This window comes from Giraffa tippelskirchi, chromosome 9, assembly GCF_054371585.1.
Source record: "Giraffa tippelskirchi isolate mGirTip1 chromosome 9, T2T-mGirTip1v1.2.pri, whole genome shotgun sequence".
Taxonomy (NCBI): Eukaryota; Metazoa; Chordata; class Mammalia; order Artiodactyla; family Giraffidae; genus Giraffa; species Giraffa tippelskirchi.
The window spans coordinates 95,688,435-95,703,339 of NC_137283.1; the positions used below are offsets into that span (position 1 = coordinate 95,688,435).

At 35.5% G+C, this 14,905-nt stretch overlaps 1 protein-coding gene across 50 annotated transcripts in view; it reads left to right on the forward strand.

Annotated features, from left to right (window-relative positions):
• Nucleotides 1-14,905, forward strand: part of TRDN (triadin) — a 408,839-nt gene that overhangs the window by 170,110 nt on the left and 223,824 nt on the right. For 46 of the 50 annotated variants that reach the window (XR_014065592.1, XR_014065593.1, XR_014065591.1 and 43 more), the window contains one exon: nucleotides 12,026-12,103. Coding sequence is in view for 41 of the 50 variants with exons in the window: in XM_081530502.1 (XP_081386628.1) it covers nucleotides 12,026-12,103 (78 nt within the window). In the remaining 9 variants the exon portion in view is untranslated. Of the gene's footprint in view, nucleotides 1-12,025; nucleotides 12,108-14,905 lie in introns of all 50 variants that reach the window. The other 4 variants (XR_014065597.1, XR_014065600.1, XR_014065596.1 and 1 more) reach the window with 1 other exon arrangement.

Below are 14,905 nucleotides of genomic sequence, written 5' to 3' on the forward strand. Positions count from 1 at the left end.
CATGCTGTTTATGTAACAGGCACATGTTTAGTAGACAGGGTTTGTAATAATTGAAATCTCTTATACAAAGTGAGGAAAATAGACATAGAAAAAGCACCAGCATTGTCATATTGAAACATCCAGTGAGAAACAAACTGATGATTTAATCTTCTCTTAGATGGAGGTTACATAAGATGTAAATCTTTTCCATTTTCTATTATTCATGACAATGATTACATTAATAATGATTTTTTCCCCAGAGGGATATTTTTTGTGTAAATTATAAATAGCCTCCTGGCAGACACTGGATAAGCAGTGTGCATTGTTTTAAATGACACAATATCAATTATACACAATTTTAAACAGGAAGAAAAGTTGGATGATTTCCAAATGTGTCATTCAAGTGAGAATGTGTTTGTGAATTTAATTGTGCTTTCATCCTATTACATAATAATTATTAACATGTTCCCATTTTATCCTTTATCTATTAAGCACAAGCATTGAAATATTTAAATTTGTATTATATGCTTGTAGTTGAAAAGATAAGGAGTTTTATAATCTTCATTAAAGCAGCAGTAGAAAATTCTTTACTAAAACAAAATGCTAACTCCTTCTTTTTTCTTCCTAAGGTAAATTCCCAAACCAGGATATTCTGTATTAATTGGTTCTATGGTTCTTCCTTAGGCTTTTCATATTTCTTTGAAATGCTTTTAAATATGGAATGGTTTCATGTGTCAGAGAAAATATAGGGGGACAGGAAAGAAATTTTCCTACAGATGTATATAAAGGATAGGATAATGGCAGTATCCCTTCCCTTTGCCAAGTCTTGTGTGGTGTGGACTTCGGGGTGGTTGAAAGATATCAGACTGATTCTATTCTGCTTGAATGAGATCTCTGTATAAAAGAGAATCTATGCTGACTTTCAAATTTGATACAATAGCTTAAAAACGTACCTCCCTGTATTTGAGGATAAGGATAAAAGAAAGATACAGTGAAGCTTGAAAACAATGGCTTGCCTAGAGCTGGAGAAAAACTCAGGAAGTCATCCTGACGTTATTCTGTGTCTACCCTTAAAAGATTTTGGAGGGTTGTTAGAGATGGCCATGACAACGTTGATGATGGAAAACATTCACCACTTCACTGAGAGCTAGCAGTGTACCAGGCACTGTGCCAAGTTGCTGCACATGGATCATCTCACTGAATTCACACTAAACCCTAGAAAGTGGGTTATAAGATTCCCACTTCGTAGATTAGGAAATTGAACCTAGAGGAAGTTGCAGAATTTGCTCAGATAGATAGATATTGTCTCCAGCACTGTAGGGAGAATTATGTTTTCTGAAAAGGGGGTCACTGTGTCTTAGGTTTTCTTTTTCCCTTCCTTTTCTTCACTCTGATTTGAGTGATATAATTTAAAACAAACTCACAATCTCTATTTCCATTATAGTTTACACTTGACACATACTCCTAAATCTTGCCAGTACAACTACCAAAGAAAGCAAGCAATTTGCTGATGCAGGTTTGACCCGTGAGTCGTGAAGATTCTCTAGAGTAGGAAATGGCAGCCTACTGCAGTATTCTTGTCTGGGAAATCCCATGGACAGAGGAGCCTGACTACCGTCTATGGGGTGGCAAAAGGGTCAGACACAACTGAGCAACTAAACAACAACAACAACGTATTTAGAGATATGCCATGTTAATAATGACCAGGTTGGTAAACAACAGCCTTATTAGAACTGATCCTTCTATTTTAGTAGCAATGATCAGTTAAACTAAATGAATGATAGCTCATCACTTATTACTCAGTAAGGTAGCATGCGCCAGGAGGAGGGCCATGCCTAGGGATGTAAATGAAACTTGAGATTGTTAACTCAAAATTTTATTGAAATTTTGTAATTTTTCTTAAAAATTATCCCTTTTTAATTCTATTGAATTATACCTTAAAGTTTTAAACATAAATATAATATTTTAAGCATTTGTCATATTTGAAAAAATTGATTTCCAATAAAATAAGTCAGTGTTATATTTCTATCACTCAACTCCTTAAAAATAGGCAACTCCATTTTGATAAAGTGTGTTTGACATTGGAGAGCAGCATTTCAGAACCTAATTTGAATTAATTATAACTTTGAAGATTGAATTGACATAACTGATGGTCAAAAGCATCACTATTTGTATTTCAAATCATCTTCAAATGAAACAAGAATTAAAATGTCCATTACAAATATCATTATGCCGTAATACTGGATACTGCACTTAAGATCTATTTTTTCTTAGTGATTATGAGTATCATTGGCTATAGAATTCTAAAGCCTAACAAAACAGCATTTGTACTGAGTTGAAATTGTTTACCATTATTCTAGATTTCATCATTTGTTTTATTCGTTCCTTGTGCCTCATTGCTATCTCTAAAATAAATGCAAACAGACAACATGCTGCTGTGAAGAACACTGAATTGAGAATCTGCATTCATGTATCCTACTTATGTGTCACTTAGGTCAATGTAGCAATTTGTTTAGCTTCTTTGAATTTCAGGGTTCTCAGTAAATTCTTAAATTTATTCTGGTACTAATATTCTTTTTGAGTTACATGTGTAAGTGTGTAATTCTTTAGGCTTGAAGCATACCACAATGGGTAATTTACATAGTCTTTGCACTTGAGGGTAACTGTAGATACAGAATAGATTGCATGTGTTATATCTTGATTGGGCTGTTTAACTAATGAAGCTACTTTTCTTTATCTTTGAACTTTCAGCTCAATTTTTCCCACTAATGGATAAAACCATTAAAGTTTCACTTTCATGGAAGGATTGGTACTCATAAACAAATTGGTAAAAGTTCTGACAGAAAGAAAACAAATACTTTGGCCTGGAACTGTAAATAATTGAAAATAGAAAACAAAAAATTAATTTTATCAGGTGTTTTGTTGGAAGTATTCTGTAGTCTCAGTTCAGTTCAGTTCAGTTGGTCAGTTGTGTCCGACTCTTTGCGACCCCATGAATCGCAGCACGCCAGGCCTCCCTGTCCATCACCAACTCCCAGAGTCCACTGAAACTCATGTCCATTGAGTCGGTGATGCCATTCAGCAAACTCATCCTCTGTTGTCCCCTTCTCCTCCTGCCCTCAATCTTTCCCAGCATTAGGGTCTTTTCCAATGAGTCAACTCTTCGCATCAGGTGGCCAAAGTATTGGAGTTTCAGCTTCAACATCAGTCCTTCCAATGAACACCCAGGGCTGATCTCCTTTAAGATGGACTGGTTGGATCTCCTTGCAGTCCAAGGGACTCTTAAGAGTCTTCTCCAACACCACAGTTCAAAAGCCTCAATTCTTCGGCACTCAGCTTTCTTTGTAGTCCAATTTTCACATCCATACATGACTACTGGAAAACCATAGCTTTGACTAGACTGACATTTGTTGGCAAAGGAATGTCTCTGCTTTTTAATATGCTATCTCAGTTGGTCATACGTTTTCTTCCAAGGAGTAAGTGTCTTTTAATTTCATGGCTGCAGTTACCATCTGAAGTGATTTTGGAGCCCAAGAAAATAAAGTCTCTCACTGTTTCCATTGTTTTCCCATCTATTTGTCATGAATTGATGGGACCAGATGCCATGATCTTTGTTTTTTGAATGTTGAGATTTAAGCCAGCTTTTCCACTCTCCTCTTTCATTTTCATCAAGAGGTTCTTAGTTCCTCTTCACTTTCTGCCACAAAGGTGGTATCATCTGCATATCTGAGGTTATTGATACTTCTCCCAGCAATTTTGATCCCAGCTTGTGCTTCATTCAGCCTGACATTTTGCATGATGACTCTGCATATAAGTTAAATAACAGGGTGACAATATAAACTCCTTTCCCAATTTGAAACCAGTCTGTTGTTCCATGTCTGGTTCTAACTGTTGCTTCTTGACCTGCATACAGATTTCTTAGGAGGCAGGTAAGATGTCTGGTATTCCCATCTCTTGAAGAAATTTCCACAGTTTGCTGTGATCCACACAGTGAAAGGCTTTGGCATAGTCAATAAAGCAGTAGATGTTTTTTCTGGAACTCACTTGCTTTTTCAATGATCCAAAGGCTGTTGGCAATTTGATCTCTGGTTTCTCTGCCTTTTCTAAATCCAGTTTGAACATCTGGAAGTTCACAGTTCACATACTTTTGAAGCCTGGCTTGGAGAATTTTGAGCATTACTTTGCTAGCGTGTGAGATGAGTGCAATTGTGCAGTAGTTTGAACATCCTTTGGCATTGCCTTTCTTTGGGATTGGAATGAAAACTGACCTTTTCCAGTCCTGTGGCCACTGCTGAGTTTTGCAAATTTTCTGGCATATTGAGTGCAACACTTTCACAGCATCATCTTTCACGATTTGAAATAGCTCAACTGGAATTCCATCACCTCCACTAGCTTTGTTCCTAGTGATGCTTCCTAAGGTCTACTTGACTTCACATTCCAGGATGTCTAGCTCTAGGCAAGTGATCACACCATCGTGATTATGTGGGTCATGAACATCTTTTTTGTACAGTTCTTCCGTGTATTCTTGCCACCTCTTCTTAATGTCTTCTGCCTCTGTTAAGTCCATACCATTTCTGTCCTATATTGTGCCCATCTTTGCATGAAATGTTCCCTTGGTATCTCTAATTTTCTTGAAGAGATCTCTAGTCTTTCCCATTCTGTTGTTTTCCTCTATTTCTTTGCATTTATCGCTGAGGGAGGCTTTCTTATCTCTCCTTGCTATTCTTTGGAACTCTGCATTCATATGGGAATATCTTTCCTTTTCTGGAAATATTTAAGAAAAGTGAAGAAATAGTAATTCTGCAGGTTTTAAAAACCTCCCAGTTGACAGTCTATCTAGAATTGTCAAAATGAGATCAGGGACCAAGATGGGTGCTTGAGTTCAATTTAATATCTATTTAATGTTAAGTAGAATATAACCAGTGAAGAAAACTCTGAGACTTTAAATCTTAGGAAGTGAATATTTAAAGATCTTCTAAGTGTTATCAGTCATTTATGACAATGGGTAAAATAATTGGCATTTATCTTGACCTTCCAAATAAATATTCATATAATTGAAAAATAAAATGAAGTGAAAAATGTTTATCTTAAATGCTTTTGAAGTATAACCTTGGTTAGGCCACTTTTCCTTCTAGAGACTATTTTTGTTCACCTGAAACATTAGAGTGTCGAAATAACTCATTTCAAAGATCTCTTCCATACCCTAAAACTCTGTGATTCCGTGCATCTATTTTTATTAAATCCCGGATATCAGGTATTCTGTCATAATCAAGGTATAAGAATAAATGAAAGAATGATATGATCTTCAATCAACCTCATTTCCTTTTTTAGTTGGCTTTTCCATGGTAGAATTATTTCTAACTTATAAATTGGAGATGAAGACGAAAACACACTACTATTACCTTTATCATTTTTAATCAAAGGAATTATGAAATATGTATTTGACTTCTATTCCTTGCTTTCCATCAAAGCAAATATGCAAATATGTAATAGCACATGGAAATATTAGGGAAACTTTTTATCAGGATGCAAAGAAACCATTCCAGTAGAAACATTTTGGCCTGGAGGATGCTCTTTGATCTAAGTATTTGAAGGTTTTGGTGTTTTAAACACCCTTATGGTAGGGTTGCATTACCAAATTATACTAAATAATCCGTTTGCTTTAAAGTTTTCTAAAATCATGAAAAAAAAATCTTGAACATTAATTACCAATATGCTATACTTTTAGAATAATCAAACAAAGCAACTATGACTTGTACTTCAATGTCTTCTATATAAATCCTTTGGCAAAATGGAAAACTATGTAATTCAAGTGACAACAATGACTAAGCAATTAGCCCATAAATAACATCTAGCTGAGTAAACAGGAAATTTCCTGCCCTTATCTGAATATTTCTCATTTTTCCCCAGATGCTCAAGCCAAATTGTCAGTCATCTTTGATTTCTTTCCTGCACTTACCATATCAAATTCATTTAAAAAAAATCCTGCTGAGTTTGTGTGAAATGCACTCTGAATCCATCCATTTATCCATAGTTTCTAAGTGTTTCATTGACCATATCTTTAAAAGTGCCATCTATTACTCTAAATAGCACTCCTTATTACTCTTCCTTGATATATTTTTAATAAGATGCTTATTTTCATTTTACTTGTTTAGTTGATATTTTTTCTCTCTGCCCAGTAGAATCTCAGCTCTGTGAAACAGGTGATTTTGTCTGTATTGATACTGCTATAACTCCATATCCTAAGAAAGTGCCTAGAACTAAATAGGCACTCAGGTTCATTTTTTGCAGGAATAACTACATCTCCACTGCAACACCTAGACCAAGCTCACGTCATCTCTCACCTGGGTTATTTCAACAGTTTCCAACTGATATTCTGCTGCTTCTCATATCTTTTCCTCTGCAAACATTATTTTTTTTTCACACAGCAACCAGTGAGTTTTTAAAAACCTATATGTCATACTAAAATGCTTCAAAAGTTTACCGTTACCCATAGAACAAATCCAAACTCACAGGAACAGCCCAGAATGCTCTGATACAAGCCTGTGGCTGCTCTCCAGCACCAGTGACCTTTAAGCAATCCAGGCTGTTCCTAGCATAGGCATTTTAACTTGCCTTTCCCTGCTAGGAATCCTTTCATCTGGCCTCTTCTGAGGTTTGCTCCTTTGTATTCAAGTCAGAAGTTGTGTCTCCCCTTTGGAGACAGAGATCCTTGATACATTGTGCAGTTGTCCTGCAGTTTGTATACTTACACAAAGGCCCCCTGCTTTTCTTTCATCTCAAGATATGGGCTGGAACTGCAAGTGACCCCACCGGTTGGGAAGAGCTGCCTCTTAATTTTGCACTAAGCAAGCCCTCCTCCTCAAACCTTGCCACCATGAATAGCACACACACAGAAAGGAGACAGTGTGAGCAAAGCTTCATAGGTTAGTGGAGTTCTGTTTAGTGCTAACCCAGTTCTTCCTTTTCTAACCAATTCAGTGTCATCTCTTTCCCACAGTCATTGTCTGCCTCACCACCCTGTTTTGATGTCCCTCCATTTCTGAGATCTGAAATTATCAGTCTTGCTTGTTTGTTGCCTATCTCCCTTCATCTTTAATATAAACTTTATAACAACACAGCCCTTCCCTGTCTTCCCTGTGGTCTCTCACTGATTTCATGTGTATTGTTACGCCCAGGAACCCTCACAACAACCCAGCTGGAAGAGACATTACTGTTCTTGTTTCACCTTGAAACATCTGAGTCCTCAGTTAAGTGATAATTGCCCATTTACATGTATCCTTCATAAGATCAAGTACAAGGGATGCAAAGTTATATACGTAGAATTTAGCAATACACAAGTGGGAGTTATAAAGATGCCTCTGACTGAAGTAAAAACCTTGAATCTGTCCACCTCATACAAACTCTTGAGCTTCAGATTCCTTATTCTTCATTTCATAAGCAAATTCACCAAGTCTGGGATTATTGTATGAGTGATATCTTAATTTTTTTAATAAGTAGGATGGAAAAGGGAACAGTGACTGACACTCTAAACACTCTGCTCCATTCCCTCCATTTTGGAGGTAGTCCAAAAGGACAAGGCAGAGAAAGGAACCCTCAGTAAAGAAACTTGAAGGTCAACTTGTCCCTGTTTTAATAAAGACACTAGCACAATTCTACATGTCTCAGCCTAAAATATAAACCATATTTTCATTTAATTTTAATATTTGTTCAAGTCTAAGCTTTGAAAATATTATTCTATATGTTACAAAAATAGTCTAGGAACCTTGTGCCAACAAATAAAAGCAATACTATTGCTTTAACGTACTTGGTAGTCGTTTTCTTATTAATTTCAAATTTTCCCATTTTATGTTCATCATAGATCCCCAGGTGGCTCAGTGGTAAAGAATCCGCCTGCCAATGCAGGAGACACAAATTCGATCCCTGGGTCGGAAAGATCTCCTGAAGAAGGCAGGAGATTGCAATGCCCTGCAGTTTTCTTGCTTGGGAAATCCTGTAAACAGAGGAGCCTGGCAGGCTCCAGGGTTGTAAAAGGATCGGACACGACTTAGCAACCTAGCAAACAACAACAACAATAGATGCACAAATGCTTTAAATAATATTGACAGAATGAATTGGGATAGGTGTTTGTAATTAATCACATTTTGTACTTTTTCAAGATGTAAATGAATTTTAACTCAGTGGTCATTTATGAGAGTGGTACTCTGTCATGAGATCTATCACTTCATTGTTTGCAGCACAGGAGGCCTTTCAAAGAGTTTGTAGTCTCCTGGATGTACTGGGTACCTCCTTGAAAATGCAGTGGGGGCCCAAGGGAAAAAAAATAGCTATCAAGCATTAGAGTAAAAAATATCCTCAATATTTGTTTCAAGATTTAGGAGGTAGACTTTAGTTATCTAGAGATGGTTTAGAACTAGGAAATCTCCTTTGATTAAAAAACTAGGTAAATCAAACTTCAGTATTGTGAATTGCTTTTTCCTTCACATTACCTGAATTCTGCTCATAGCCTCCTTCTTGATTTGAGATTCTGAGTAATTCCATTCATTATTTCTAATAAAGTAAAGAAAACATCAGTAACTTAGATCATTAGGAGGAATGCACACTGTATGTCATCCCCAGTGGAATTTGACTAAACCGAAAGCAATCATGTTGACTTGAGTGAGAAAAAACTCAGAACAATAAAATATTGGGAGCTTACAAACATGAGATTCAGGTATTATGGAAATAAGCAAGTCAAAATCACTCATGGAACAAAAATAAAGCCAATTCACTGTGTTTGAATGTCAGAGGGATTTTCAGGTAATAGCTTGTAAAATGAAGGGCACCTTTAGAGATCCAATGTAAATTTCAACAACGTAAATTCTTCCTTTAGAGAGTAACAATCCTCAGAAATTCCAAAGAAATATATTCCTAATAAAATGATAAGCCTCTTTCCTGTAAATGAGTTCTGCTATTTCTGTCATGTTTAATTTTATCTGTTATTATGTCTTTGTTGTCTTACTTCAAAAGTCTGTTTCAAGTCCTCTTGTGTAATTAGGTGGGATATGAATTGTAAATACATTGTAGGAGAAAGAATATTTTGAGTATTTACTATGTGTTAGATGTTTCATTTCTTAATCCTCACAACAGCCGACAAAAACTCTCCTCATTTTATAAAGGCCATGAAGCTTAGATATTTCATGACATTTTCAAATTCACACAGATTATAGGCAATGGAGCTGAAACTCTCATATTTATTTGATTCCAACCATGTAGTCTTTATAATAAACAGCTTGCTTTCATTATAAAATTATGTTATTAATATATTACATCCATAAATTATTATATTCATAGAATTTTATATTCATTCATATAGAAAAAATAGTCTCTAATTTCAATAGCATTTTCTGACATTATTTGAACATAACAGAGGCCTTTTCTGTAAGTCAGTACCAGAGTCAGGTGTCATTCTCAAGTATGACATGCCTGATTTGTTTTGGTGACCATTAACAAAACAAAAACTTGCTCTGAGCTAATAATTCCCCTGCCAGAGCTACCTAGCTCTGTCACTTTAGAGGCAAAAAAAAAATCTGTGTTGTTTTTTTTTTCTTTTTCTCTTGGTGCTACTTCCCTTCTGAGTCTGCTGTCTCACCATCATGCGGTTGTCTATTCTAGAGAGTATGATATTGTTTATTACAGTTGTAGAGAATTTCTGATATAAACTGCACTTTGTATTTTATGTTGCAGAAGTACCTGCTGATTGTTTTAATAGTTCTATGTATCTTGGCATCCAGGCTTTTTTTTTTTTCACTATATAATCTGCTGTCTGCTATCCCTCCCTCTCCTCCTCCATTCTTTACTTGGGAAACTCTTTTCAGTCTTTTAAATGCAAGAATCTTTCTGTGACATCTCCTCTTTATATTATTTCCCATCATCACACTATGTTATAATCATATGTCTGTAAATCTGTTTTAGCCATGATATTGGGAACTTCTTACAGGCAGAGTTGGAGATTAATGGTTTTTCTGTGCTGAGATATAATAAGTGCTCACTAAGTTAAAAAATAAAATAATGACTTCAGAGTTCCTCCAGGAAAATATAAGAAGATTTTGTAGTCTAAATTATAAACTATTCCCTGTGGAAAGAATTGAATACATTGAAAAATAAATTCCTAAATGGCTGATCAAACTATGATCATACATTACTGCTGTTCAAGGAAGTATTGACAGCAGAGAAATCAGTTTAGTTTGAACAAGCAGGATCCCTTGAAGATATTTATGAAAGCCTTATTATTTTGAAATAATTGATTTATGGATGTTCATGGTCACTTGTATTTAAGCTTTAGTTATTTAATTGACTCCTTCCTCAGTCTAGATTCTCTGTATATTTTAAAAGCTACAAAATACCATCCTATTTTAGAAACATTTTTTCAAGAACAACTCTCAAGCAAGATTTGGGAGAGAATACTCCCTAGTGTACATCCCTTTGGCTTACAAAGATGGTGGAAAGTCAGGGTGGAAGCTCCACTCCTCTGTCTCTCTTCATCCTTACATGTGATGGCCCTTTACATGGGACTGTCTTTACCTGCCTGAGGTAGTCTGAGAGGAAGTTTCAGCACCTCAAGTCCACTTCTTAGGATCTGAGCCCCTGAATCCCTGTTCACTTCACTTTAAATTGCAAAATGAAAATTATACCTGCATTCTAAGCATCTTATGAAGATTAAATGACTTCATATGTCAAAACTGTTTGGGATCATTCTAGGCATACGTATAGTAAGCACTGTATAAATATTAGCTAGGGAAAATCAATGTGGCACAAACTTCTTTTTTAATGTGCCCACCCATCCTTACCTTTTCCTTGCTTACTAAAAATTGAAATTCCATGTTACATTGTGTTTCCATTTTTGCTTTCATTAGGAAAATAATCAGTACTAATATGTATGTATACTTTTCTAGATATATGGCATGGCCTGCATGAAAATATGCTGTGCTTTTGTGCATGTGGGCATGCTCAATAATCCATCTGGATGGGTCTAACAGCTGAAAGTAAATCCTTCAATGAGTAGCGACTAACCTCTTCTACTCAGCTTGATGGCCTGGAGTTCCTCCCTTCTTGCCACCACAGAAGGTGTTGTGTGTGCAGCTCTGGCTGCTAATCCACAATTCACCAGAGCAAACTGATTTTGACAAATTCTAAAAAGGAAGACTTCCAGTAAGCAGGCAGGTCTGCTAGCATTCAATACTATCTAGTTTGTCAGTGAGATTTTAGAAAGTGCATATATATGCCCGCGTTGATTCTTAGATTTAAAAGAGACACACAGCAGGAGTTTATGAGATGAAAATGAATGATAAAAGATTTTGCAAGCATTTCATATGGGATCATATGTTAGTTAATGTTTACAGTTCATGGCCCGGATGGTTTTGTTTAATTAAAGAAATCACTTAGGATAAGGAAGTACTCAGAACAATTGTGAGATTTTATGGTTCATAATAAGCCCAGAGACGAGGGAGGCTTTTAAGTTTCTATAAAACTGAATATATTTTCCCTTTGGCCCATTATTTACTTAACTGCGGGTCATTTATTTTGGCAGGAGAAAATGTACCTGTTCAATATCAAAAGGCTATGAATTTTAATTTTCCTTTATTGCCTTATTATATCACTTGAGAATTTTTAGTTAAAAGAAGAAAATGGTGATTTTTCTATGTATTAGGGTTCCTCTTGGCTTCTGTCATTTCAGTTTCCATAATTTGAAGTGCATATTGAAAATAAATTGCTTTATTTGATTACATGTAGGTTTTCCGTTAATAAAGTCCAGTAGCTATATTTGACATTGTATATATATCTAAGAAAAGAAATATATTCAGAAATGACTCTGAAGATAACTGAATCTTTGTATGTATCTACTTGACGATCTCACCTAATATCAATTTTCTTATTGCATAATAATATGAATTTTTACTTTGGATTATGAATTATGCATGTTGGGGACAGATCTAGCTATTTTATTTGTGTATATTAAACTTATTAATACTTTTTTTCAATATCTATTTCTGCATTGTGTGCACAGGACAGAGCCCAGCCATGCCACCACCGTTACCAACAGAACAAGCTTCCAGACCAACTCTGGCATCACCTACTCTTGAAGGCAAGTATTTTATTTTTCCAAAGATCATCTCTTTGTAGATAGAATATAGAGAAACAAAGAAAAATAGTTGTTGCAGCAACAAAATCCATATTTTCTCATAGTTTTAGTATGTCTAAGCTACAGTTTACTCTTCCTAAAATTACAACTTGCTCCTATTTAGAACACCAAAAATTTCCTCCTAAGACTATACATTAGTGGCCGTCAGCTTCCAGAAGGATGACGAGCTTCTTACTCTGGAAATCAAGCCAGGAAGTATAGAGTCAAAGGGACAGATATACCTTGTAACTCTTGAATAGGAAACTCAAGAAAACATTATATGCTCATGATCAGGAATTATACACTGATGTTAGCCTATTCTCTCCTCTATACCTTATTTATATTCTGTCCCCTAAATTCACTCCCAAATAAATTTTTAATAATTATGAGAAAATGTTGGAGATTTCCAGCTCATCTTATGTATCTTCCAAGCCCCTCCGACAAAGATGACTCAGGCTCTGTTGGTAACCTCTTGTTATTTAGAAAGATGGTAGTAACTTTGTGCCTTAGAAAATAATACAGTGTTATTGTAGAATAATATAGTGTTCTACAATTACACAGATCTGGGTTCAAATTCTGGTTTTGCCCTTTTCTACCTGGATGACCTTAAATGTGATACCTAAACTTTCAGACGTTTTATTAGTAAAACACTGATGCTCATAATAGTAATACTACCACAGAGAGATGTTGTAAAGGTATAATAAAACTGTAACAATTGGAAAAGTTTTATTATTGTATTTGATAGTGATGAGCTTAGGAGTTTCTTTAACTTCATTTTATTGGCTTACTGCAACTGTCAGCAAAGAATAGTTTGTAGATCACCAGCATCAGGATCAATTGTAAAGCTCATTAAAAAAATACATATTCCTACCACATCTTAGATCTAGTGAATCAGATTCCCTGGCAATTCAGAGAGGAAAATCTATATTTTTAACAGACTCTTAAGTTGAGTCTTATATACATTAAATTTTAAGAGCCTTTGGCTTATGTTTATGTGTAAAAATTACTACAAATCTAAGCAATTATTTTACACCAAACATATAAAGTTGGTAGCCTGCTTCAAATAGTTTTTAAATTTATTTTTATTTGCCTTGGTAAAAGATACATTGTCTAATTGACCACAGACCCAGAAGTCATTTGGCTATACATTTATATTTCAGTCAATACATTTACTTATGTTACAGTCAGTAGGCAGGGGAGGATTTGAATAGCTGAGCAGGTGAAGTTTTCCTAAGTTTAGATTGAAATACCAGTGTGTTCTATGTACTTTTCTGACCAGATTCTGACCAAATCATGCCTGTGGCTATGCTGTATTCAACTCACATTTATTTAGAATATTTTTATGTTGGCTGTGGGTATACACATTTCTCATTCGATGTCTCAAAACCCTGTAGATATTATTATCAATGATTAACAAATTTAACTTGGAGTTTATTTTTTTTAAACTAATAAACAGCAGGACTTGGATTCTAGCACTGACTTTCTAGATCTATATCCAAGGATCTTTCTATCACATTACTATGCAGATTTTGGAGTTTGAGGATTGTAACGATATTTTCTGAGACATCAGCAACTCTGGTAATATGAAGGCATAATGTTTTTTGATTCAGATTTCAGGCAGTTCTATAATAGACGTATCATCTTCTGATGTCAATCAAGAATACACTAGAAATGTGTATCAATATTTAAATATACACAGATCACCTGGGGATCTGTGACAATGAAAATTCTGATTTACTAGGTCAAGGGTAAGGCCTGAGATTCTGCATTTTCACCAAGCTCCCAAATATTGCTGCTGCTTCTGGTTCAGTACTTCATCTGAGTAGTAAAGTCCTACCTGATTTAGGAGGCAGGTAGAGAGCAATTGAATATTCCTAAAAATACTTTCAACTTAGTAGTAACCACTTAAATGGCCTACTACTGGCCAAATGTCCTTCAGAATAACTGGAATGGCACACATGGAAAAATTCTGATTGCTAGTTGTGTGGGGAAAAAGCAAAAGGTTTCAAGCCACATACCTAAGCATTGTAGAAAGGCAAGAGAGCAAGAGAAATGCTGCTGGGATTGAGGGAAAGGTTACATTATACTTGTAAATTATAACAACCTTATTATATATTATATGCAAGATATTTTGAGTTGGTCAGCTACAAATTGAATGAATTAGCAGTTGCAAATTTCAAATAAAAATACAATCTGTAAGTCAGTACTGTATCAGTACCAATCTGAAGAAAAGAATTTGTTTGGTTATTAGAGACCATGATTTAATGAAAAGTTCATGTAAAGTCTTACTCCAAGAGTCCAAATAAGCAACACTTCTTGAATATTTAGAGAATGGTCCAGATATAGTCCAAGGTTTGAAACTTTTGTCTCCCATCCATCTAAGCTAAAGACACATTTCTTTGGTCCATATAGGTCTTTGATTTATTGATTTTTAAATGTGATCATTTTGATAGGGTGATGGTCTCACTGCCTCCCTTGACTTTCACACCTCCTTCTCCCATCACTCACTTGGGTCCAGACTTCCTTTGTGTGTGAGACAATCATGTGAAGACAGCTTCTTGATACGATAATTTCTTAAATTCCCTATCAGCCTTAGTGTCTTAGTCTGCAAGGGCTGCCATAGCAAAATACTGCAGACTGGATGGCTTAAACAACAGAAATGTATTTTCTCACAGTTCTGGAAACTGGGAGCCTCAGGCGAGTACCTGAGATTGGATTCTAGTGAGAGCCTGTTTCCTGTCTTGTATATGGTCTCTTTCTTGCTGT